Source organism: Pleurodeles waltl, chromosome 6, assembly GCF_031143425.1.
Source record: "Pleurodeles waltl isolate 20211129_DDA chromosome 6, aPleWal1.hap1.20221129, whole genome shotgun sequence".
NCBI lineage: Eukaryota > Metazoa > Chordata > Amphibia > Caudata > Salamandridae > Pleurodeles > Pleurodeles waltl.
The window spans coordinates 1,198,220,998-1,198,246,463 of record NC_090445.1 but is presented as its reverse complement, the minus strand read 5'-3'; the positions used below and the strand labels follow the sequence as shown (position 1 = coordinate 1,198,246,463).

General features: G+C 44.9%; 1 protein-coding gene across 2 annotated transcripts in view; it reads left to right on the top strand.

Annotated features, from left to right (window-relative positions):
- The window catches only part of HELLS (helicase, lymphoid specific), a 549,822-nt gene that overhangs the window by 369,290 nt on the left and 155,066 nt on the right, over window positions 1–25,466 (top strand). For both annotated transcript variants that reach the window (XM_069240496.1, XM_069240495.1), the window contains exon 18: window positions 7,329–7,445. In XM_069240496.1, coding sequence (XP_069096597.1) covers window positions 7,329–7,445 — 117 coding nt within the window. The remainder of the gene's footprint in view (window positions 1–7,328; window positions 7,446–25,466) is intronic.

Here is a 25,466-nt window from a genome sequence, read left to right as displayed (position 1 = left end):
GGAGGTACAGGCCGTATGACAGATGCCCTTTCCAGCAGAGGGTTCAAACCCCTCATTGGTCGCAAAGGTCACAGCAACGACAGGGACGCCCTCTTTTTCAACGGAGAAACACAAGGGAGCGAGGGTCAAGTAGACCTCAACAGTCCACTCCGAAAGCACCCACCAAGCAATGAAATCTCGCTTCCCTCGACACTGTACACCACTCCGGTGGGGGGGGGAGTATTACGGCTTATCTTCACGAGTGGCACTCTATCACAAGAGACAAATGGGTGCTCAATATTGTCGAACATGGCTATTCTCTTCTTTTCAAACAACCTCCACCACGCTTGCCACCAACCAAAGACAATCCATCTCAGCTTGCTACGCAAGGAGGCTCTCGCCCTCCTAAAAAAGAATGCCATAGAAAAGGTTCCACCTGCACACAGAGGACAGGGGGTCTACTCCCGTTACTTTCTAGTGGCAAAGAAGGGTCGAGAGGGCGTTTTCAGGCCAATTCTGGACCTACGGCTGCTGAACAAATTCATAAGGAAGCAGAAGTTCAGAATGCTAGCGCTTCACCAGATTTTCCCTCAACTGCATCAGGGAGACTGGATGTGCTCCATCGACCTGCAGGATGCGTACTTTCACAACCCAATAGCTCCCAAACATCGAAAAATCCTGCGCTTCCCAGTAGCGTTACAGCATTACCAATTCAGAGTTCTACCCTTTGGCCTGAAATCTGCCCCAAGAGTTTTCTCGAAATGTATGGCAGTGGTGGCGGCACATCTCCGAAGGCAAAGGATATACATATATCCATACCTAGACGACTGGCTACTAAAGGCTTCTTCTCCGGAGCAGGCGAGAAGCCATTGGGACATTGTACTAGGAGTTTGCGAAGCTCTAGGTCTTCAGGTCAATTACCAGAAGTCAACCTTGATTCCAACGCAGAATCTTCACTACCTAGGAGCTATCATAAACACAGAACTCCAAAAAGTGTATCCTTCGGAGGAACGACTATCCTCAATAGACAGGAAGTGCCAGGACCTGTTGAGAGCCAGCGCACCTACGGCACGTCAGGTGACATCACTGCTGGGCTCCATGGCATCGTGCATTTTTATTGTCCCAAATGCCAGACTCCACATGAGACCCCTCCAAGAGGCATTGGAGACCAACTGGAGCCAAAGAACAGGTCGCTGGGAGGACACGGTGCGGCTACCGGCGGTAGCACTTCAGTCATTGAAATGGTGGATGCACAAACCTCACCTGTCAGTGGGTGCTCCGTTTCACCAGGTGCTTCCATCCGACACCCTAGTAACGGATGCATCTCTTCAGGGATGGGGGGCTCATCTGGGTCCTTTTCAAGCGCAGGGTCTGTGGTCAGACAAGGAAAAGCTGTACCACATCAATCTGCTAGAACTCAGAGCGGTCCATCTGGCTCTCAAGTCTTTCATACCGCTAATTCAGGGGAAAACTCTCTTGATACAGACTGACAATACAACCACGATGTATTACTTGAACAAACAAGGGGGAACGAGGTCCCTACCCCTATCGCGAGAGTCCTAAGCGATATGGCATTGGCTCCTGGCCAGAAGAATGTCAATTACAGCAGTTCACCTGCCAGGTCAGCAGAACGTGGAAGCAGACTTTCTAAGCAGACACCTGGAGGACGTTCACGATTGGGTCCTACACGGCGAAGTCGCAGAATACATCTTCGTGCAATGGGGTCGGCCTCAACTGGATCTCTTCGCAGACGAAGTAAACAAGAAATGCCCAGACTTCGCATCCAGGTTCTACCGTCCGGGATCTCGAGGGAATGCCCTGTTGATCGACTGGTCAGGGATATTTCTTTACGCTTTTCCGCCGATTCCCCTCATTCCGGCAGTGATCAGCAAACTTTACAGATCCAGGACCAGAATGATTCTTATAGCGCCACAATGGCCCCGTCAATTCTGGTACACGGATCTCCTCAACCTGTCGGAAAAACCTCACAGGAGGCTGCCGTGCAGACCGGATCTTCTGAGCAGAATGGAGGGCAGGATTCTACTTCCCAACCTACCCTCTCTGAGCTTAACAGCATGGCTCCTGAATTCCTGCAGTATGGGTACCTAGGGCTCTCGCAGGAGTGCATGAACATCTTGAAAGAGTCCAAACGGCCTTCCACGCGGCGTTCTTACGCTTTTAAGTGGAAGAGATTCTACATATGGTGCTGTCAGCAAGGTCATAATCCCATACGGGCGCAGGAGGATGTCATACTGTCCTATTTGCTTCATCTAGCGAAGTCCGGTCTGCAGGTATCATCGATTAAGGTACATTTGTCTGCTATTACAGCCTATCGCAAGTCACCTTCTCAGGAATCCTTCTTTACAAAACCTGTAGTCAAGGATTTCTTAGAAGGTTTGAAGAAAGTTTTTCCGCCAATTCGGAGGCCTTCTCCATGGGAACTGAACATAGTCCTGGCAAAACTTATGGGCCCTCCTTTCGAGCCTATACATAAGGCCTCTTTACAACACCTTACGTGGAAGACGGCTTTTCTAGTGGCCATTACTTCAGCGAGGAGGGTCAGTGAGATCCAGGCCTTGTCTTCAAAAGAACCGTACACGGTTTTTCATGACAATAGAGTGGTTCTACGAACTCACCCATCTTTCCTTCCGAAGGTGGTGTCCGAATTCCATATTAATCAGACAATATCTTTACAGACGTTCTTTCCCAATCCGGAGACTCTGGCAGAGAAAGCATTGCACTCAGACTTGAAAAGAGTGCTGAAATTTTATCTGGACAAGACAAAATCGATTAGACACTCTAACCGCTTGTTTGTAAACTATGGTCATTTAAGGACAGGAGAGGCAGCATCTAAGCGAACAATATCAAGATGGATAGTTTCTTGTATTGTTAATACTTACCAGCTAGCTAATAAACAATTACTAGCGCGGCCTAGAGCGCATTCCACAAGGGGTAAAGCGGCTACTGCTGCTCTCCTTAACAATGTTCCGATATCTGAGATTTGTAAGGCTGCTACATGGAAGTCTGTCCATACGTTTACAAGACATTATTGTTTAGACTCAGATGCAAGAGCGGATGCTCAAGTGGGGCAGGCCTCTCTAAGAAATCTATTTGCGTAAGACATATCTATTCCTGCACTTCTATCGGACAGTCCGCTGGGTTTAGGGATGGGCTTGCTAATCTATTCAATGTTTGACTATTGATGAGGATCCCCTGGAAGAGAAGGATAAGTTACTTACCTGTAAATCCTAGTTCTCTTCCAGGGGTATCCTCATCAAAGTCATAAACAACCCACCCTCCTCCCCGGACGCACGTCTCCTAGAAGTGCAGGACAGTCTGTGTTTTGAATCAGTTATACAAATTGTCACCGTAAAAAGAACTGACCTAACTGTGAACCAACTGTCACCTTTCCTTCACCCCTGAGGCATGGTGGGATACTGGAGGTGCTCAGGGTCTTAAAGGCACGGTGCCAAAGTTTTTATGGTTCTCCTGTGTTAACCTGCATGCAGCCTATTGGCTAAGAATGCTTCATTGTTTTTCAATGCAGTTTTTTCTATTTTTTCTCTAGAGTTTGCTACTGCTTACTTCCCTAAGCCTAGTTTTAGGAGCTTGGGTACATATTTATGCTCTATTGTAGTATTTAATATTAAAAAAAAATGTAAAAAAACTTCATAGAAATAAAGCATTTTAGCCTGTTTTTAACATGATAGCCTGCATGACTGTTTGTTACACATGTATAATATGTATATATTTTATATATGCTCCGGGGTCCAAGGGCGGGAATATTCAATGTTTATGACTTTGAGGATACCCCTGGAAGAGAACTAGGATTTACAGGTAAGTAACTTATCCTTCCTGTCTGGTACAGAATACCCACTCACAGATGGGGATGCCACTTTCATGGCCATAGATGTGTGAATGCAGAATAATGGGCAGTTTCGTTTTGCCTGCAAGTTCCGGAGTGGTCTGATGCACAAATCTGAAGAATTTAGGCACTTTCACCAATACATACGTGTTTGTGCAGCGATCTGGGTAAGCAAATGTGATGGGATCCTTGCAAGCCCTACAATCCTGAATTCTCACGGTTGGTAGTTTTCAGAAGTGTGTACAGTTGACATCTTTCCCTGGATACAAACCAGTACCAGGCTTACATAGCCTACTTACCCAGATCCCAAGAATGATTGTAATTGAAAGCCACCATCTTGATGTTTTATTTTGCATTTTATTGCCTTTTCCGTGGTGATTTGCCCACCCATACAAATGGGTTTTCATTTTTGAGAGGTGTGTGAGAACAATGGGTGGTGGGACTTAATGTAATTCCTCACAGATTCTGCAGCTTTCTCACAGAAATTTGAGTAAGTTCTGTCGTTTTATCCCAAGTTTAAAGTTTGCAGAACATTGTGGGTAAGAAAATCCTATTCATTTAAGCCACACCACCCTGAACATTCCCCACATGTCTCATTTTCAGAATTGTTTGGTGTTGGTGGGTTTGTTTGGTGAAGGAAGATGTGTCGCAATATGGCAGAAAACAACTATCACGCATATTTTAGCCAAACATTTCTGCTTTCCATATGGGGGTGTTTTGTGGCCATTCCTGCCACATGCTGTAGGCCCACCTAGACGAAGAGGCTGTCATTTTTACTGACACACATGGGAACACAGAATGGTAGTTGCTACTGAATTTCTTTTTGGCTTCCAGTTGTAAGTGAAGTCGGTGGCCGCTAGCACATTATATAGACGCCATCATTAATAGTCCTATATGATAAGCGTGATTAAAAATACTCAGCCAAATAATTAGCCAGTTCTGTCACAGGAGCCTCCACTGGATCCAGAACCCGTTCCAAGCACCAACTACACCAAACCCCTTTATATCTGTTCAGAGTACCTGGTGCCCATGATTCCTCCAATAAATCTTTAGCATTTCCAGAAAGGCCAGTGTGTCTTTCAGAGCTCCCGATATGTTCTAAACACGAAGGTTCATTTTTCCTTCCAGAACCAAAGGATGTTCCTCTCCATCTGGGCGCACTAGCAAACCATGATGCACCTGAATAAAAGGCTCCTCTACTGCAAATTCTGTCATTCCCTGTGAACTATACTTTTGAAGTTCAAAAGGGGGGTCACTAGAATTAACCTGCAACTTTCTTTCTGGTCTTTTCTTAGTACCGTCTGAATCATTGCAAATGGCGGGAATGCATAAACACTCTCTCCACCAACCAATCCTTTACCAAGGCATCCACTGCCAATGGTTCGATGTCTGCCTCCATCTGAAATATCTTGGAACTTGACGAGTCAATGTGCTGGATAATAAATGCAAATCTATTGGGCCCCAAAGTTCCTGGACCTTACTGAAAATCATTGGGTTCAATTGCCAATCGCTGAGATCTGATATGACATGAATCCAGTCTGCCCTCAGATGCTGTTCCCCTGGAATGTGGCATGCTGACAAAATAATTTTGTGACCCCCAGCAAAAAAAACATCTCTCCTTGGCTAGATCTGCTGACTGCTTTGATTTGGAACCTCTTGGGTGGTTGATAGAAAAATGCGGAAACACTGTCCTTGCGAATCAACACTACACTTTTCGTCAAATATTTTTTGGGAGACTCTTTAAACAATTCAGACCTGCCATAATTTTTATGCAATTTATGTGGAGCAAACCCTCCAGACACCACCATCTTCCTCCTGTCTCTAAGTTGTTCAGAATGGCTCTCTATCCCAAAGAACTGACTTCTGTTCCTTAAATAGTCTGGCACATTTCCAAAAATAGCTTTGCCATTCCAAGTCTCTGAGCTGTTCAACCACCACTCCAGATTTGTTTTGAGCTCCGGAGACTCATCGAGTAATGAAAACCAGTTAACTGTAACTGGCGTATCATTTTAAGAAGGCTTCTGGGAAAGTGGTCAAGCAATGCAGTCCAGACTGTGGTGGCACCTGAAATTCAGTCCGCTTTCAGTTTTTACCAAATAACACGCTGCCGCAGCAGAGGTCGCCTAAATTAAAGATCACTGTAAGAGAATAGTGATGATCTGTGCCCCCTCAGAATCGTACGAAAATGTTCATGCTGCTGTCAGTAAACACCAGACTCCTTCAGTCTGTCTTGGGCTGGCTTCCAGTATACTTGTGGAACTAATAGAATGGCCACACTGTTTTTTTTTTTTTTGTTTGTTTTTTTCATTCCCGTCGACTTCCCCATCACCTCTGATCGAGAACGGTCAGCCAAGAAAGAGGGAGAAAAACTGTCGCCGAGAGGCAAATGCTCTACGCCTTCAAATAAAAGCGGTATGCAGCGAACACAAAATGTATACCATTTAAAAACAAAACATGAATAACTGGAAAACAATTATATCATTAAGCAAAATACCCAAACTAGAAGTCTGAAACGAGTTTATTCCACAAATTGGATCTCAATAATAATCAAATTTTCTAGAGAGAATATAAGCAAAGAAAAACAGTATCACAGAGAAGAGATCTATAGTATACATATCTGTTCAGTGTAGCAGCTAATGAGAGGAAGAAACCTGTTACTATGGACACATACACTGTAGTATGGTTTTGGAATAGAATGTTTTACTTAATGTGTTTGTTCTTAAAAGGGCTGCATGTTGAGGCAGCAATAAAGGTTTTATACATAATGGTAGCCTCTGGTCTTGTAATGAAATAAATAATTTGATGGTAATTTCTCAAATATGAATCCAACTTAAATCTTTTGTTTTTGATCTCAAGCCTTGTAACTGGTAAAATTAAGAAAAGGTGTCCATATATAGAAGTAGATTTGTTCCACAGATCATTTATGATCTCCTTAGATTGTAGTATTTTTCAAATTTGCTAATCCAGTATCAAGACCGTTCTTTCAGTAAAATGATAAATATACTGCTGTTGCCCATAGTGGTATTCCCAATAACACATATATTAAACACCGAAACTACTAGGGCACACAATTTGTCTCCTTTACTAAGTTGTGAATGACGCATTTGAATGCTTGTCTCCCTGTTGCACTGAAATTCATATTCTTTACACGGTTGATCAATATTTGAATTTGGATTCTCACAGTGCCCCTCTGCCCCCCAATTGTCCCCTCTGCCAAACCGTACCCCTTCCTCAGACTTTCTACTGCCTTGTCCAGACCTTTATGAAGTAGTAGGCTTGCAAAACTATTACTTTTTATTCTGTGCAGCGACTGTAGATTGTGCAGATCCAAACATTTGTTTATAGTTGCATTGTGAAGTAGTTCTAAGCAGTGTTTGTTTTCCAAAGTAAACTTTACAAAATGTAACTTGATGTATGAGTTTTAGGTTAAAGTAATTTGTTTGACGTTTACATGTCTACATGATAATTCATTAATTGATTTCAGATGCGTAAATTTAGCATGGATCCTGAGGCTTTTCTATTTTTGGTGAGCACAAGGGCAGGAGGCCTTGGTATTAATTTAACTGCAGCTGATACGGTTATCATTTATGACAGTGACTGGGTAAGTAGTCATAACTAATTCTAACATTTGTCAGTTAATGAATCAGTATTTCCGTTTTTAAGTGTTAACTTTGACTTACAAGTAATTTGTGTTTAAAACAATTGCCTAATAGTTTTCTTTGTTTTGACTGACGTTTTCTCTGCACTATGAATTGTTAATGGCTGTCCTTGAGCTTTTGTTTCTCTCATACTTTATATTTTCTGATTATTTTAAACCCTGTGCAGGTTTTTTTACACTTCTGAATTATTGCTCCTTCTGCTTATTGGAAAGTATACTTGTACGAGGTTTGTTACAAAATCGGATAAGGTGTATGAACTGAATTGCCTAATATTTGGTTTAGGAAGTAGGCATATGCCTCTATCCTTCAGGTTTTTGCTTCTGAAGACCATATGCTTTTCCTGGGCCATGCCATTTAAGGAAAGCTGCTGCAACTGCAAAATCCGCACATATCATTTAAAACTCAATGCAGATCCCCAAATCCAGTTTGTTTAAATAACGCTAGTCGTCTTTCCTAGACCCTGTCTCAAAGCTGACACACTTGTGAATTTTTCGCCACACGTGTCCCTTCTAGCCGACTGAGCCTTTCCTTAGGGCAATGATTGCCACTGTTTGCTCCCCTCCCTCATGCGTCCACGTTTTCCGTGCACCTCTTTGTTGCCCCATGCCAGGAAATTTCCTTCCTAGGCTCATCTGTGTCGTGCCCGTATGTCTCTGAAGGTGGTCCAAAACTGCTTCTGCTTCATAGTCCTTACTTTTGCATGTACACCTTAAATGACAACACACCTGCTACTACTGAGTTAGTCACCACCCTTCCTGAAATACAGTTTGCAAGATTCTGTTGGTAAAACAACTTAACATTTGCAGGACAAAACTTTTCTTAATACTGCCTGTAACTAGGCCAGAGATGTTACATTTCCCGTACATGTTTGGATAGTCTGACACTTTGGGTTTTATTATAAACCTTCACTGATATCACAGTAAAGCAAAATGTCTCTAACTCCATGCTCCAACACTGTCAAAAAGCACAAAAGATGATGTGAAGAATGCTTGAAAATAGTCTAGTATATTGTTTTTTGTCCCCTCTGTACAGAGGTCCTGCTTCTGCAAAACAGTATCGACACTGCTCCTTATGGAAGCAGTCCACCCAGAACTGTCTGAAAACCAGTTTTCTTGTGTTCCTCATCAGTAGGGGGCATTGTCTGGCTGTTCAGGGTCAACTTTTTCTATGAGGAGCAAACTCCGCACTGATTTGCTTAAGGCGTACTGGGGCAGACAGACACAATCCCCTTCCATACCCACCATGCCAAAACCGCTCCAAATATTTTACTGTTCTATATTGAGAGTTAAGTCAAGGACACTATGGACCATAGTTGCCAAAATGCTAAGGGTAATGAAAGTGATATTCACATTCTTTGGCCTTAGTGATATCACAGAAGGTGACCTTATGTCTTGCAGCAAATGTCAATGACCTAGATGACTGATCATGAATTACATCTCTAAAGTTAAGAGCCCTTTAAAAATTGCATGTTTAATGAAATATCACAAGGGTTAGTAAATCGGAGGTCTATTGTAGTTACCACTAATTTTAAGTGGCATACTGACCTGAAATATCAGTGGGGGGGACACTACATACCCATGTGCAACTGTTAGATGCCATAAGCTGAAGGGTTCAGACAAAGGGCGATTTAATCCTGCCCCCCTGATGCACCTTTGTATAAAAAAAAAATATATATATATATATTCGATGACATGTGTAGCTGCAGATACACATGCTGTGCACTGTTCCTGCCATCTAGTTTTGGGCTCGGAGTGTTACAAGTTGTTTTTCTTCGAAGAAGTCTTTTCGAGTCACTGGACCGAGTGACTCCTCCCTTTCGGCTCCATAGCACATGGGCGTCGACTCCATCTTAGATTGTTTTCTTTCCGCCATCGGGTTCGGACGTGTTCCTCTTCGTTCAGTATTTCGAATCGTGAAACTTAGAAAACCATCGAAAATTCGTCGGTATTTACGTTCGGCATCGGTTTAGTTTTATCGCATCAGTACCAACATCAAGACCGTTTCGGCGGCCCTTCGGGGCTTCCGCACTTCACCTAGGCCTGGTTGGCCCGACCACACCCATCGCCGAAGACTAATGGACTGGACCCCCTTCCGTTTCTGTTCTAAGTGTCATGCTAAGTATCCTTATACAGACCAGCACCGGGTCTGTAACCTGTGTTTGTCACCCGAACACAGAGAGGATACTTGTGAAGCTTGCAGAGCTTTTCGATCCAAGAAGACCTTAAGGGATCGACGCGCAAGACTACAGATGGCATTGAAGCCGAAACATTTCGACGTTGAGGAGGAAGAGATGAGAATATCCATCCAAGAATCGGACTCGGATGAATCTGACTGTGATCGACCTTCGGCACGGCCAAAAGTGAATACACCTGCCCCGTCCCACACCCAAGGTCACATCAAAAAAGTAAAGGCCACAGGGATGCCACTGCAGGAAGGCCATGGCTCAACCCACAGAAAAGAAGGTGACCAAGTAATATCTGCACCGAAAAAGGCCAAAGATTTGCCGAAGACTTCAGACTCTGGTCGAGAAACCGGCACTGAAAAAAAGTCTGCATCGAGTAATCGAGTCGAGCAAGCCTAGAAAGAGCTTATCAGAACCGAAAGACAATTTTGTTGGGAATTTCGGTACCGAAAAACCGGCTTCGGAGCCAAAACGTTCTTCCTACACTGAAGAGCAAGGGCTTTCTCTGCAGTTCAAAGAAAGACAGATTTGAGCAGGACGTGGATTTAGAAGAACATGACCAAAAACAACAAAGGTTAGGAAGCCAGAAAGACAAAGGGAAGATACAAACCATCCCTCCACTCAAGTCAAAAAGAAAACTGGCTTTTCAAGAGACTGAGATGCAACCAAAAGCCAAACAGGTTAGAGACAAGTCACCACCACCACAATTCTCACCACAAACATCGCCACTGCAATCACCACAGTTATCACCAGTGGGTACACCAATGGCACAGTCACCCACACATACTGGGATGACTCAAGATGATGCGGATCCCTGGGATCTATACGACCCACCTATATCGGACAACAGCCCATAGTGTTATCCAACCAAGCCTTCACCACCAGAGGACAGTACAGCCTACACACAGGTACTAACCAGAGCAGCAACCTTCCACAACGTAACAATGCACTCAAAACCGGTGGAGAATGACTTCCTGTTCAGCACTCTGGCATCCACGCATGCATCCTACCAAAGTTTACCAATGTTACCAGGCATGCTTAAACATGCACAACAGCTTTTCCAAGAACCTGTAAAAGGGAGAGCCATCACGCCAAGGGTCGGAAAGAAATCTAAACCGCCCCCTTCAGACCCATTGTTTATTACTCAACAACTCCCTCCGGACTCAGTGGTTGTGGGGGGCTGCAAGAAAAAGGGTGAATTCACAATCATCAGGGGATGCCCCACCCCCTGATAAGGAGAGTCGAAAATTTGATGCAGCAGGGGGAAAGAGTGGCATTGCAAGCAGCCAATCAGTGGCGAATTGCCAACTCACAAGCCCTACTTGCCCGCTACGTCAGGGCGTACTGGGATGAAATGCAAGACATCATCCAGCATTTGCCCAAAGAACACCAAAAAAGTGCCCAACAAGTGGTCGAAGAAGGACAGGCCATATCTAACAACCAAATACGGTCTGCCCTAGACTCTGCTGATACGGCAGCATGGACTGTCAATACAGCTGTAACAATTCGAAGGCATGCATGGCTGAGAAGTTCTGGAATTAAACCAGAGATTCAACAGGCGGTATTGAATATGCTGTTTAATCAACATCACCTATTTGGGCTGGAAGTCTGTACCGCAATCGAAAAAATTAAAAAAGACACGGACACGACCAAAGCCATGGCCGCGCTCTATTCCTCACAATACAGAGGGACATTTAGGAAACCACAGTTTAGGGGAGGGCTTAGACAACAGCCATCAGAACCATCCACCTCCCAAACAAAACCCACCTACCAGTCTCAGTACCCGAGAGGGGGGTTTCGTGGTTCCTACAGAGGACAATTCCCAAGAGGCAGAGGAAAATTCCAGCCGTCCAAGCCAAGCCCTAGCAAACAGTGACTTCAATGTCACACTTCCCCAACACATATCACTGGTGGGGGGAGATTAACCAAGTACAACCACAATTGGACACACATTACCACAGACACGTGGGTCCTATCAATTATACAACATGGTTATTGCATAGAATTCACAACATTCCCTCCAGATGTTCCCCCAAGACCGCACAAAATGTCTCCACAACACTTAGACCTATTACAAATAGAGGTCCAAGCACTGCTACAAAAACAGGCCATAGAGCTAGTACCATATCCCCAAAAAGGAACAGGTGTATACTCCCTGTATTTCCTTATCCTGAAAAAAGACAAAACGTTGAGGCTGATCTTAGATCGCAGAAGACTGAATCTCTTCATCAAATCAGATCATTTCCACATGGTGACACTTCAGGACGTAGTTCCCTTACTAAAACAAGGGGAATACATGACAACACTGGATCTCAAGGATGCGTATTTTCACATATCCATCCATCTCACAGGAAATACCTCAGGTTTGTAATTCAAGGCAAACATTACCAATTCAAAGTGTTACCGTTCGGAATAACAGCCCCCAGGGTGTTTACAAAATGCCTAGCTGTGGTAGCAGCACATATAAGGAGACAGCACATGCACGTATTCCCATATCTTGACGATTGGCTAATAAAAGCCAACGCTCAACAACGTCACGTTCACACGCACTACGTAATAGATACTCTACACAAACTAGGGTTTTCTATCAATTACCAAAAATCTCGTTTACAGTCATCCCAAATACAACAGTATTTGGGAGCAACACTCAACACACAAAAAGCTAATTCTACTCCAAGTCCACAAAGGGTTCAGTCGTTTCAAAATATAACAAACATGCAACCAAACCAACAATACACAGTCAGGTTTGTGATGAACCTATTAGGCATGATGTCCTCATGCATAGCTATTGTCCCAAACGCAAGACTACACATGCAGCCCCTACAACAGTGCCTATCAAAACAATGGACGCAATCACAGGGTCAACTCCAAGATCTAGTGTTGATAGACCGCCAAACACACTCTTCACTTCAATGGTGGAACCCTATAAATGTAAACAAAGGGCGGCCTTTTCAAGACCCAGTGCCTCACGCCATTATCACAACAGACATAGCCATGATTGGGTGGGGAGCACACCTCAACAATCACAGCATACAAGGTCAGTGGGACAACCAGCAAAAACAACTCCACACAAATCACTTGGAACTGTTAGCAGTCTTTCTAGCAATAAAAGCCTTTCAACCCCTTCTAGCCCACATACACATTCTTGTCAAAACAGACAATAAGACAACAATGTATTTAAACAAACGGGGGGGGACACACTTGTCACAACTGTCTCTTAGCACAAAAAATGTGGCATTGGGCAATTCACAACAAAATTCGCCTAATAGCACAATACATGCCAGGCATTCAAAATCAGTTGGCTGACAATCTCAGCCGAGATCACCAACAAACTCACGTGGGAAATACATCCCCAGGTCCTACATCATCACTTTCACTGCTGGGGGACACCAAACATAGATCTGTTTGCAACAAAAGAAAACGCAAAATGCCAAAACTTCGCAGTCAGATAACCACACCCTCAGTCCAAGGGCAATGCTCTATGGATCAGCTGGTCAGGGATATTTGCTTTCGCTTTTCCCCCTCTCCCGCTCATTCCTTATCTGATCAACAAACTGAGTCAAAACAAACTCAAACTAATACTTATAGCACCAACATGGGCACGCCAACCCTGGTACACCACACTGTTGGACCTATCTGTGGTACCCCACATCAAACTACCAAACAGACCAGATCTGTTAACTCAACACAATCAACAGATCAGACACCCGAATCCAGCATCGCTCAACCTAGCAATAGGCTCCTGAAGTCTTAGAATTTGGATATCTAAACCTTTCCAAAGAGTGTATGGAGGTCATTAAACAAGCAAGAAAACCCACAACAATACATTGTTACGCTAACAAATGGAAAAGGTTTGTCTGCTACTGCCAGGCTAATCAAATTATGCCAGTAAACGCCTCCACACAAAACATTGTAAGTTATTTACTACACTTACAAAAGTCCAATCTAGCCTTCTCTTCTATTAAAATCCATCTCACTGCAATATCTGCTTATCTGCAGATTAAACATTCAAAATCACTTTTTAGAATACCAGTTATTAAAGCATTTATGGAAGGACTAAAAAGAATCATACCCCCAAGGACACCACCAGTACCTTCGTGGAATCTTAATATTGTATTAACTCGACTCATGGGCCCACCTTTTGAACCCATGCATTCGTGTCAAATACAATTTTTAACTTGGAAAGTAGCTTTTTTAATAGTCATCACTTCACTTCCAAGGGTTAGCGAAATGCAGGCATTCACTATTCAAGAACCCTTTATACAAATACATAAACATAAAGTGGTTCTCCGGACAAATCCACAATTCTTACCAAAGGTCATATCACTGTTTCATCTAAACCAAACGGTGGAACTCCCAGTCTTCTTTCCACAACCAGACTCAGTAGCATAAAGGGCGTTGCATACATTAGACATAAGAAGAGCACGAATGTATTACATTGACAGAACAAAACCATTTAGTAAAACAAAACAATTGTTTGTAGCTTTCCAAAAACCACATGCAGGTAAACTTAATCTGCAGTTACACATGCCATTGAACGGAAAATGTCACTTACCCAGTGTACATCTGTTTGTGGCATGTTGTGCTGCAGATTCACATGCGCGCCCTCCCACCTCCCCGGGAGCCTGTAGCCGTTTTAGTTACATGTAAATTGTAAATATGTAAATTTTTACTTTACCACACACTATGTACATACACATCTACTCCATTGCATGGGCACCTCTAGTATCCTTACTTCAACAACTCCTACCTCACCCTCTGCGGGGAAAACAATCTAAGATGGAGTCGACACCCATGCGCAATGGAGCCGAAAGGGAGGAGTCACTCGGTCCCGTGATTCAAAAAGACTTCTTCGAAGAAAAACAACTTGTAACACTCTGAGCCAGCACTAGATGGCAGGAACAGTGCACAGCATGTGAATCTGCAGCGCAACATGCTACGAGCAGATGTACACTGGGTAAGTGACATTTTCCATATATATATATATATATATATATATATATATATATATAGTCCAGAGATTTTCATATTTTTTTTTTTTTGTATCATTAGAGAAGTAATTTAGCTTGGGTTGACGTTGCTGATCCGGGTTGAATGTTTTTTGGAGGACATATTTTTTTTTAAAAAATGGCAGTAGTGTTGCAGTGATGTAATATTTCAGGAACCATGAGACTTATATACTTCATTTGGAGGACCAAGTAGTCTTACAGAGACAGAAAATAATTCCACAGAGCAACCCTCCCACTGTTTTCCAGGAGGTCGTCTAGAATATAGGAAGAAGAGACCTATATAGAAATGAAACAAAAAAAGTTTTTTTTTTTTAAATTCCTTTTATGTATACACCAAACAAAGTTTCTGATCTGAATATGAACAAAAAATGTGTATCACTCCTGTTTAAGACACATTCTCATAGATCATTTTGTTTAATGAATCGCTCATAGTACATTTGCAGAATGTTGAACATTTAAGGAGAACATATTAACTGGGACATCTTTTTGTAGCACAGGTTTTGCATGTACGTTTAAGCTCTGTGAGTAGAAGTTTTAGAGATTTCCAAGGCTTTAGAAATGTTGTAGGTTTTAGCAACCCATCAATATTTTCCCAACCAAATCCACACATTTCTCTACATATGCATGATCCAAAACATTTACACAGCTTCTTATCCAGTAGAACACTTTTTAATGTTTCCAGGCACAGTGTGACATCAGTGGAAGTTAACTTAGCGGGACTGATCTCTTGAACTCACTGTACTGAAGATCATCAAATGTTAGTCAGAACTCGTACTCCTCATACGCACTAAGTATTTTTCTACATCTTTAAAGTCACATTCTTGTTCTGTCTCAGCACATACTTTTAGAAACTTCACAGGTTCAACAGTTAAAGCTCTGAGCTTTGTTCCAATTTTGCTCATTCTCTTCATCTAGAAGAATTTGTCCCTTGGTAGGAACATTGGGCATCTCTGGGTCAAGTTTCTTGTACAGAATATGAAGCGGGATTAAGCGTCTTTACTCGCCTATTCCCCATCGCATACATAATTCTGACAGATTGTTGCAACAAATCTAAGTAGCACAATATTATCTGCGTCATTTAACAGTACAATGACTTGATTGGAAACATCTTTAACAGCCCACTCAACATGTGGCACAACACGAAGGTCGGCTTCCTCCAGTTTGCTGTTAGTCAAAAGTTGCAGGCCATATTGTTCAAGACTATCTCTACAGGCACCCACTCCTCATTGACAATCACTCCACTTGCAATAATTTGAAATTCAGTGTTCACTGAAGCATCAGCAGTGTTTTGGCGAATTGACATCTCCAAGATAATCTTGGTTGATGTTGCTGACCAGAATTTATCAAGTTGCACAGGTATAGGGTTCGAATTGTTGATGCAGGCAAGGTCAGTTCCACTTGTAGACATTTGCCTGATTCTCTCACATTCTTTGACAGATAGTTCAAGGTTAACTGTCAAAGACAATGTGCAGTTCTTGCAAGGTGCACACTGACTGACATTTGTAGAACCGTCTGAACGACCTCTCTGAAGTTTTGCATGGATAAAATCTTGACCATTCGTAATCGTGACATATAGTTCACAACAGCAGTTTCCAATGAGGACACCTTTTCGAATTGAAATTCTTCAGGTGAAAGTTTTTTCCGAGCTCTTGTACGAGTTTGTGCTTCACTGGTTTGGTTCCAGCATCTCCGTCAAATGTGTTTTTTTGGAGAAGATCATAGAACAAAATGTCCTTGACAAGTTCACACCTTTTGCTAATTCATCTCTGTGCTTGCGAAAGTTTTTTTTTTTTTTATATATAACCTGTATTATTGTAGTGGCTGGTTGGATGAAACTCTTAATATGCAATTAAAGCGTGGAAGTTTAGCTTTAGTGATTGTCAAACAGCATTTTCTCTTTCAATACAAATCTCTCCTGCTTCAGGTCTTCATATAGTTTTGGTCACAAAGTTCTGTAGTCGCACAGGCTGTCATTTCAAAGGGCTTTCCTTGCTGCTGCATGAAATTAAGAAGGCTGTCAACATGTTTATTAAAACGTTCCCTTCTCTTTCCCACAAGTTTGTGGTGAGGAACCGTTTCACGATGGTCCCTTAATTTTGAATTTGCCATCTCTGAAAACATTGGAAACAGGAAGGACTTCATGATAAACTAGCTGCCATTGAGCAACATATTCACTTTTACGTGTATAACCAACAATTCCTTTGGTGCTTTTCTGTGATCTCTGGATCGTTCTAGTTTCGTGTCTGGAGCCACATGAAATTTCCCTCTGTCTTTCAACACAGTCTTTGGATGAATTTTCTGTATTGGAATGTTTTCCACCTCTAGCTTCTTGACTCTTTCCTAATGCCAGGACCCATATCTCAGATAGTTTATGCAATCTAGTTTGGGAAATACAGTAATCATTGACTACAGTCATCACGTGCAGCTCCCAGTCACCTTCCTGATCAGCATCTACCACGTTTTTCACCAGAGAACATTTCCCAAGTACTGACACAAGTTCTGATTTTTGTTCACATTCTTTGAACAACTCTGCTAACTTGTTTTTCTGATTTTTGGACTGTGTATTGAACCTTGCCTGGTATTGCATTATGTATTTTGAGTGAAGTGTGCCCTGTGCTGTGTTCACTTCTGAGCTAAGGTATGCAAAATCTAATTTGTCATTCTTATTCCAGAAATCATTCTAATGCAATGTTTCTGTAGCCTCAGATATGATGAGCATACTTTGTAACAAACATAATGAGTTCAGCTCACAGTTTTGCTTCAAAAGATTTTAGCCTCAATAAGTGCATCATCTATGCCACATCCACTGAACTTCCTGCACACCACAACTTCCCTCGAAGGGGATTTCCATGTATAGTAATAAGCGGTGAATAGTTCCGCCCGCCTGGGGGACCCTGGAGCACTTTTTCCAATATAACTTAAGTGTTAATGTTCACCTTACTTCAGGAAGGCCTGCAAAGTCACTTAAGAATGGCCATATGCAGCCTAGAGGAAAGGCTACAGTGTCCAAGATTCTTCATCCAGTTGGCTTTTAAAAAGGTAAAATTAAGGATCATGCATTCAAATGCATGAAAGAGTTGAAAATTAAGGAGAAAGTCTTTAACAAACGGTTTTACACTGGAAAAAAATGGATTGCAGGGCTGTGTAGCCCATAGGCTGCCATTGTCAATGGGAAATAGGAGACTGACTTTAAGAACAACCAGTCCCCCAGTATTCCATCATGCCTAGAGTGAGGCAGTTAACTCTGTTCTTTTTTCCGGCACCTGCTGACAGGATCCTGGAGCATTGAGCTCAACCTTTTTTAGTTTTTTTTTTTCCAAAATAATCAGTGAAATTTTCAATGACAACTGTTTCACTTGACATCTTTTGACTTTTTCTTCAGTTTAGTCTTTTTCTGACTAGAATTAGGCTTTTTTTTCTAGGAAAAATGCCTTCTCTACTCGACAAATGCCCAAGATGTGGCAGGACAAAAGCCACAACAGACCCTCATGATGTCTGTATTATCTGCCTTCCATCCTCACATCTTCCTGCCTCATGTAATATCTGCAGGACATTTTCCAGACGTACCCTGCATGACAGGGAGAAGATTCACCTTCAAGGAAAGGCAGAAAGGTGATGCCAGCAAGAAGCCAGTGGGACCTCTGAGCGAGGTGAAGGTCAGTCTTCCACAAGAGCTCTTCCCTCAGTCTCCAGTGGACATGGAAGGTCTGAGAGGTGTTTTTCAGGTAGAAAATGCTTTTGGTCCCTGTCAACGTAAAGGAGCTTGACGTCGGGAGCGACTGCAGCGCCCACATGTTCGCCGTTGAAGTCTGGATCGATGTCACACAAACGCCGTACGACGTCGAGAGACCGCACAACGTCCAGACACTGCAGCATGACGTCGAGGACTCTGGAGGATTCTACGTCGAGAGGAAGGAAATGTCGCCATCGCACTCCGAGGTCTAGGTCACCATTGATGACGAAGGGAGATTTCGAAGAGTCCCTCAACTTTGGGGAGATGGAAGATTTCTAAAAGAAGGATTTATTCCTCGTCTGAGTCACAACTTTCCAGGGAAGTTTCGCCTTTGAAGGTTCTCCTTCCTTCATGTGTCGCCACCTCCTGCTACCTCGCCAGCTGCAGCTCTGCATCCTCAAGAGCTGCCTGCCCCACTGCCGGCTTCTCTGCTGCTTCAGACACCTACACCACTTCTGGTGCCTCAAACACAGTGTCACTCCAACTCCCAGACCGCACTCAAGGTCATGCCACTGGTCACACTATAGCTATCATACATCTGGCTGTTCTACAATGAGATGGAGGCCCTCTTTACACAGATCGCGACAAAGGTCAAGGTCATGCTCTTTCCGACGCTACCACGGAGACTCCTAGTCTACCAGAGACTATTCACCTACTATATCTGACTCGCCTCAACCTCGTACGTCACCAGTGGACAATGTTAATACCTTTCAGGAAGTCTTAGTTCGAGGAGCAGCAAAGCTTAACATTCCAATGGCTGTCCCTTCAGTCATTTTTTTAAACGCTTCAGCAGCGTTCGGCATCAAGACCTTTACTTCCTCTCGTGCTGGGTCTCCTAGAACCAGCCATGTAAGTCTTCCTTACACCGGCCACGACAGTCTGCTCCTTCCAGATTGCCAAAAAAGTTCCGTCCTCTGGAACAGGACCCTTTGTTTCTACGGTCCGACCTCCACCTGATTCAGTGGTGATCCTTGTGGCCCATAACTCCCATGCCACCTCTGTGTCGGCTACCTCTCTGCCGGACAAAGAGTAAAAAGGTGGATCCCCAGGCTGCAAAGTATGTAGTTCGGCAACATCCATAAAGGCAGCAAGTGCCACAGCCCTCTTGGGATGATATGATAGCGCCTTGTGGGACTCCCTGCTTCAATTTGCTGATCATCTCCCAAGGGATCTGAAAGAGGATTTTTTTTTGCGATTGTGAAGGAAGGTGCTGTGGCTCCAACCAGGTCATTAGCGCAGCAGCGGATTCATCCTTTCACTTGGCACATGCATATTGCCATGGGATATCCTTAAGGAGGCATGCCTGGCTGCGTCTAACATCCCTCAAACCAGACTCTCAACAACGTATTCAAAACTTGCCATTTCAGGATCCACACTGTTCGGCTCTCATGTTGATGATGAAATGGCAAGAATTAAGTCAGAGCTGGACACTTTTGAAAGTGGTAGGTCTTGAGAAATCTGAAGACCAAAGATCCTTCTGTCCCTTCCAGCACCGCTACCCTTCTCAGAGGGTTCAAACCCCTCAGTCGCCATCTAATAGCAGCAGGTCCAAAGAGCCTATCAGCCTCAGAGGAAACAACATAAAGGACGAGTGGCAAACCAGTGTACTCTGGGTACTCATGGTCAACCAGCTGCAAAACCCTGAATGTTTTCTTCCCTCTAGGCCATTACCCACTCTGTTTGGGGGGAGGGGGGTGGAACAACACCAATCATTTAACAGAGTGGCAACGAATTACAACAGATACTTCGGTCTTGAACATTGTGCAGAATGGGTATTGTCTCAGATTTTCCACCCAATCGCCAAGTATTCCACCAAAGGTAACTACTTCTCATCTCACCCTCTTTTAGGCAGAGGTTTCCATCTTGCTAGAAAAGAAAGTGATAGGACCAGTTCCTTTCACCCAGAGAGGAAAAGGCATTTATTCCTGATACTTTCTGGTTCCGAAAAAGGACAAGTTCAAACCCATTCTATGCCAACCATTGGATCCAAAAGGAAAGGTTCAGCATGCTGGCTTTACACCAAATATATCCCCAAATTCACCAAGGAGACTGGCTTTGCTTAGTTTACCTACATGACGCCTACTTTCGTATCCCAATTGCGAAAAACCATCAAAAGTTCCTGAGATTTGTGGTGGGGAAATGACACTACCAATACACTGTCCTCCCATTTGGTCTCAAATCGGCACCCAGAACTTTATCCAAATACATGGCTGTTGAGGCAGTGCATCTTCGAAAGCACTGAATATTTAATTTACCCATATCCGGACTGGCTTTTTAAGGCAGCCACCCTTCCAGAAGCCCAGCAGCACTTAAATTGGACATGCCATCTTCTGTATCGCCTAGGTCTTCATGTCATTTTTCCCAAGTCCACAACAAAACCTGTCCAGAGACTGCACTACTTAGGAGCTCCCATAGAAACACTGCAGGTAAAAGTGTATCCTTCGGAGGAACGACACTGACTGATCCTACGGAAGTGCTGTGTGCTCAAGAATATTCTTCGCCCCACAGTTTGCACAGTTTCCTCACTTGTAGGATCCATGGCCTCTTGCATTAGCTTATTCCCAATGCTCTCCTCCACATGCGACCTCTCCAGGAGTGCCTAGAGGACCAATGGAATCAACAAACAGTAAACTGGGAAGACCGAATTAGTTTATAGACCCATGCTCTCCAATCCCTCGGTGGTGCTGCCCAGTCAATCTGCAACAAGGAATGCCTTTTCGCCCACATGCTCCATCTCAGACCATTGTGATGGTTGCTTCTCCTTGGGAGGGGAGCTCCATATGGATCACCTTCAAATAAAGTCTCTGGACTGTGAGGGAAAAGTCTTACATCCTCCTCCTCGAGCTACGTGTGGTTCACCTTGCTCTCAAAGCCTTTCTCCCTTCATTCAACACCCTGCTTGTCCAGACGGACAATACAAATACCATGTATTACCTGAACAAGCAGGGGGGGACCAAATCCAGAGTCTTGTCTCAAGAGGCCCAGACAATATGGCACTGGCTCCTGGCCAGGAATATAAAGATAATAGCAACTCACCTTCCAGGTGTTCAGAACGTACAAGCTGATGCCTCAGCAGGGTTTTAGATGAGAACCACAAGTGGGTTCTGAACAATGACTTTGTGGGGCACCCCTTCTATCACCCTTATCACCACAGCTTCTCCTCCAGCAAACACATCTCTTTCAGCCACACCACTGTACTCTCCTGGACAGACCACAGCTGTGTCCACTTCAGCTTCAAGAAAACCAACGTACACCACCACGCCCAACAACCACCAAGAAGACAGTGGAACCGAATCTCCTCGGAACAACTCATATCGACCCTCTCTCAGAACCCACCCACCAGCACTACAGACCCCAACGAAGCCGCCAACAACCTCACGAGCTGGATCTCAGACTGCGCCAACCTCCTGGCCCCCCTGAAGACCCAAGCAAACAAACAGCCACAAGAAAAATTCCTGGTTTACCCCCGACCTCAAGGACTCCAAAAAAGAATGCCGCACCCTCGAGAAGACTTGGCGCCTCAACCAGACCGACGAAAACATGTCTGCTCTCAAAAACGCCACCCGCAAACACCACCAACTCCTCCGCGCAGCACGAAAATCAGCCTTCCAGAACAGACTAGACAGCAACGCCCACAACAGCAAGGAACTATTTGGCATCGTCAAAGAGCTCTCCAACCCCGACGCCGAAAACAACTCCATCCCTCCCTCACAGGACCTCTGCGACTCCCTCGCAGCTTTCTTCCACCACAAGATCACCGACATCTACAACAGCTTCACCACAACCAACTCGAACCCGCCACCGACAACACCACCATCCACACCTGGAACTCAACCTCCACTGAGGAAACCACCCGCGTCATGAACTCCATCCACTCAGGATCACCATCCGACCCCTGTCCGCACCACATCTTCAACAAAGCCGACAACATCATCGCACCCCACCTCCGAGACGTCATCAACACATCTTTTTCCACCGCCACCTTCCCGGAGAACTGGAAGCACGCTGAACTGAACGCCCTCCTAAAGAAACCAACAGCAGACCCCACCGAACTCAAAAACTTCCGGCCCATCTCGCTCCTACCGTTCCCCGCCAAAGTGATCGAGAAAATCGTCAACGCTCAACTCACCACCGCCCTGGAAACCAACGACCCACTCGACCCCTCACAGTTCGGCTTCAGAGCTAACCACAGCACCGAGACCGCCCTCATCGCAGCCACGGACGACATCAGATCCCTGACCGACAAAGGAGAAACCGTGGCCCTCATACTCCTGGACCTCTCTGCAGCATTCGACACGGTCTGCCACCGCACCCTGATACGTCGCCTAAGCAACGCCGGCATCAGAGGCAAGGCCCTGGAATGGATCACCTCCTTCCTCTCCGGAAGAACTCAGAGAGTCCGCCTCCCCCCCTTCAGATCCACGGCTACGGAGATCATCTGCGGCGTCCCCCAGGGATCCTCCCTCAGCCCCACCCTCTTCAACATCTACATGACCCCCCTGGCGAACATCGCACGCAAACACGGACTCAACCTCATATCCTACGCAGACGACACCCAGCTCATCCTATCCCTCACCAACGACCCCACCTCAGCAAGAACCAGACTACACGAAGGCATGAAGGAAGTAGCGAACTGGATGACAGACAGCCGGCTTAAACTGAATACAGAGCAAACGGAGGTCCTCATCCTCGGCCCTACACCTACCGCCTGGGACGACTCCTGGTGGCCTCCTGCCCTAGGCAGCACTCCCCAACCCACCGACCACGCTCGCAACCTCGGTTTCATCCTGGACTCTTCCCTCTCCATGACCAGACAGGTCAACTCGGTGACCTCAGCATGCTTCAACACCCTCCGCATGCTCCGCAAGATCTTCCGCTGGATCCCCACCGACACCAGGAAGACCGTCACCCACGCCCTCGTCACCAGTCGCTTGGACTATGGGAACGCTCTGTACGCCGGCATCACCATCAAGCTACAGAGGAAACTACAACGAATCCAGAACGCTGCTGCACGACTTATCCTGAACATACCCCGCCACAACCACATCTCCGGACACCTGAGGAAACTCCACTGGCTCCCAGTCAACAAGAGGATAACCTTCAGACTCCTCACCCACGCACACAAAGCCCTGCACAACCGCGGACCAGAACTCATCAACCACCGCATCTCCTTCTACACTCCTCCTCGCACCCTACGCTCGACCGGACAAGCCCTGGCAGCCGTACCACGCATTCGCAAAGCCACTGCCGGAGGCAGGTCCTTCTCTTACCTAGCAGCGAAGACCTGGAACTCCCTTCCCAGCCACCTTCGCGCCATACAAGACCACCTTCACTTCAGACGGCAGCTCAAGACCTGGCTCTTCGAGCATTGAACCCCCCCCCCCCCCCCCCCCCCCCCCCCCACAGCGCCTTGAGACCCTTACGAGTGAGTAGCGCGCTTTATAAATGCGACTGATTGATTGATTGATTGACAGCGTACAACAAAAAATGCTGAGGCTTCGCCTCCAGATTTTACCATCCGTAATCGCTGGGGAATGCTCTGTGTATAGATTGCTCCAACAAATTTCTGTACGCCTTGCCACCAATTCCCCTGATTCCAGCAGTCCTAATCAAACTCTCATGACCTCAGCCAGAATGATACTCATTGCCCGAGGCAGTGGTGGTTCCCAGACCTCTTGCACCGGTTGCTCCAACCACATCTCAGGCTTCCAAGCATACCAGACCTCCTCACAAAGTTCGTAGGTCAGCTGGCACACCACAATCTCTTCTCCTTGAATTTGGCAGCATGGCTGCTGAGCTAGTGCAGTATGGGCACTTACATCTTCACAGGACTGTATGGACATTCTGAGAGAGACAAAATGGCCTTCCACCGAGCTGCTTATGCCTCCAAATGGAAGAGATTTTGTGTCTGGTGTTCCTCCAAGAAGACTGACCCAGCATCTTGCCGGAAGGATGTCATCCTGCCATATGTTACACTTACCAAAGTCTGGTTTACAATGATCTTCTATTAAAGTCTATCTGGCCGCTTTGACTGCATACAGAAAAGGTCCTTCACAAACCTCTTTCAGTTGCCAGTCATAAAAGATTTTCTAGAGGGTATCAAAGTTTTCACTCTACTCAGGCGTCCTTCCCCACCATGGGAGCTGAACGTTATTTTGTGTCATGCAGCATCCATTTGAACCCATACACAAATAATCTCTCCAGCACCTTGCTTGAAGAACGTTCTTTCCTTGTGGCAGTGATATCAACACGCAGAGTTAGCAAGATTCAGGCTCTGTGCTCATGAGCCCTACACAGTGTTCTACTCCTCCAAAGTAGTGATGCGTACACATCCTAAATTATTACTCAAGGTTATCTGACTTTAATGTCAACTAGACTATTTCCTTACCAACTTTCTTTCAAAATCCTTCCACCCCAGCTGAGAGGGCACTACACTCTTTAGATGTAAAGAGGGTTTTAAAATTCTGTTTAGACAGAACAAACCTATTAGTAAATCACAACACTTATTTGTCAATTATGGGCTGGTTCATACTGGTCTGGCCACCTCTAAACAGTCAATCTCTCGGTGGATTGTCTCCTGTATTCTTTACTGCTATCAGCTAGCTAACAAATCTCTAGCTGGAAAGCCAAGAGCACATTCTACTAGAGGCAAGTCGGCCACGACTGCCTTGTTGAGCGATGTTCCTCTGGCAGGTATCTGCAGGGCTGCGACTTGGAAGTCTGTTCACACTTTCACTAAACATTACGGTCTTGACTGATGCCAAGACAGATGCTCAAGTGGGAAAAGCTTCTCTCAGGAACATATTTGCTGTATAGCGCATTCCTATATTGTACGGTCTACTCCCCCGCTTTTTCTGCTATTCTATTCTACAGGGAGTGCAGAATTATTAGGCAAATGAGTATTTTGACCACATCATCCTCTTTATGCATGTTGTCTTACTCCAAGCTGTATAGGCTCGAAAGGCTACTACCAATTAAGCATATTAGGTGATGTGCATCTCTGTAATGAGAAGGGGTGTGGTCTAATGACATCAACACC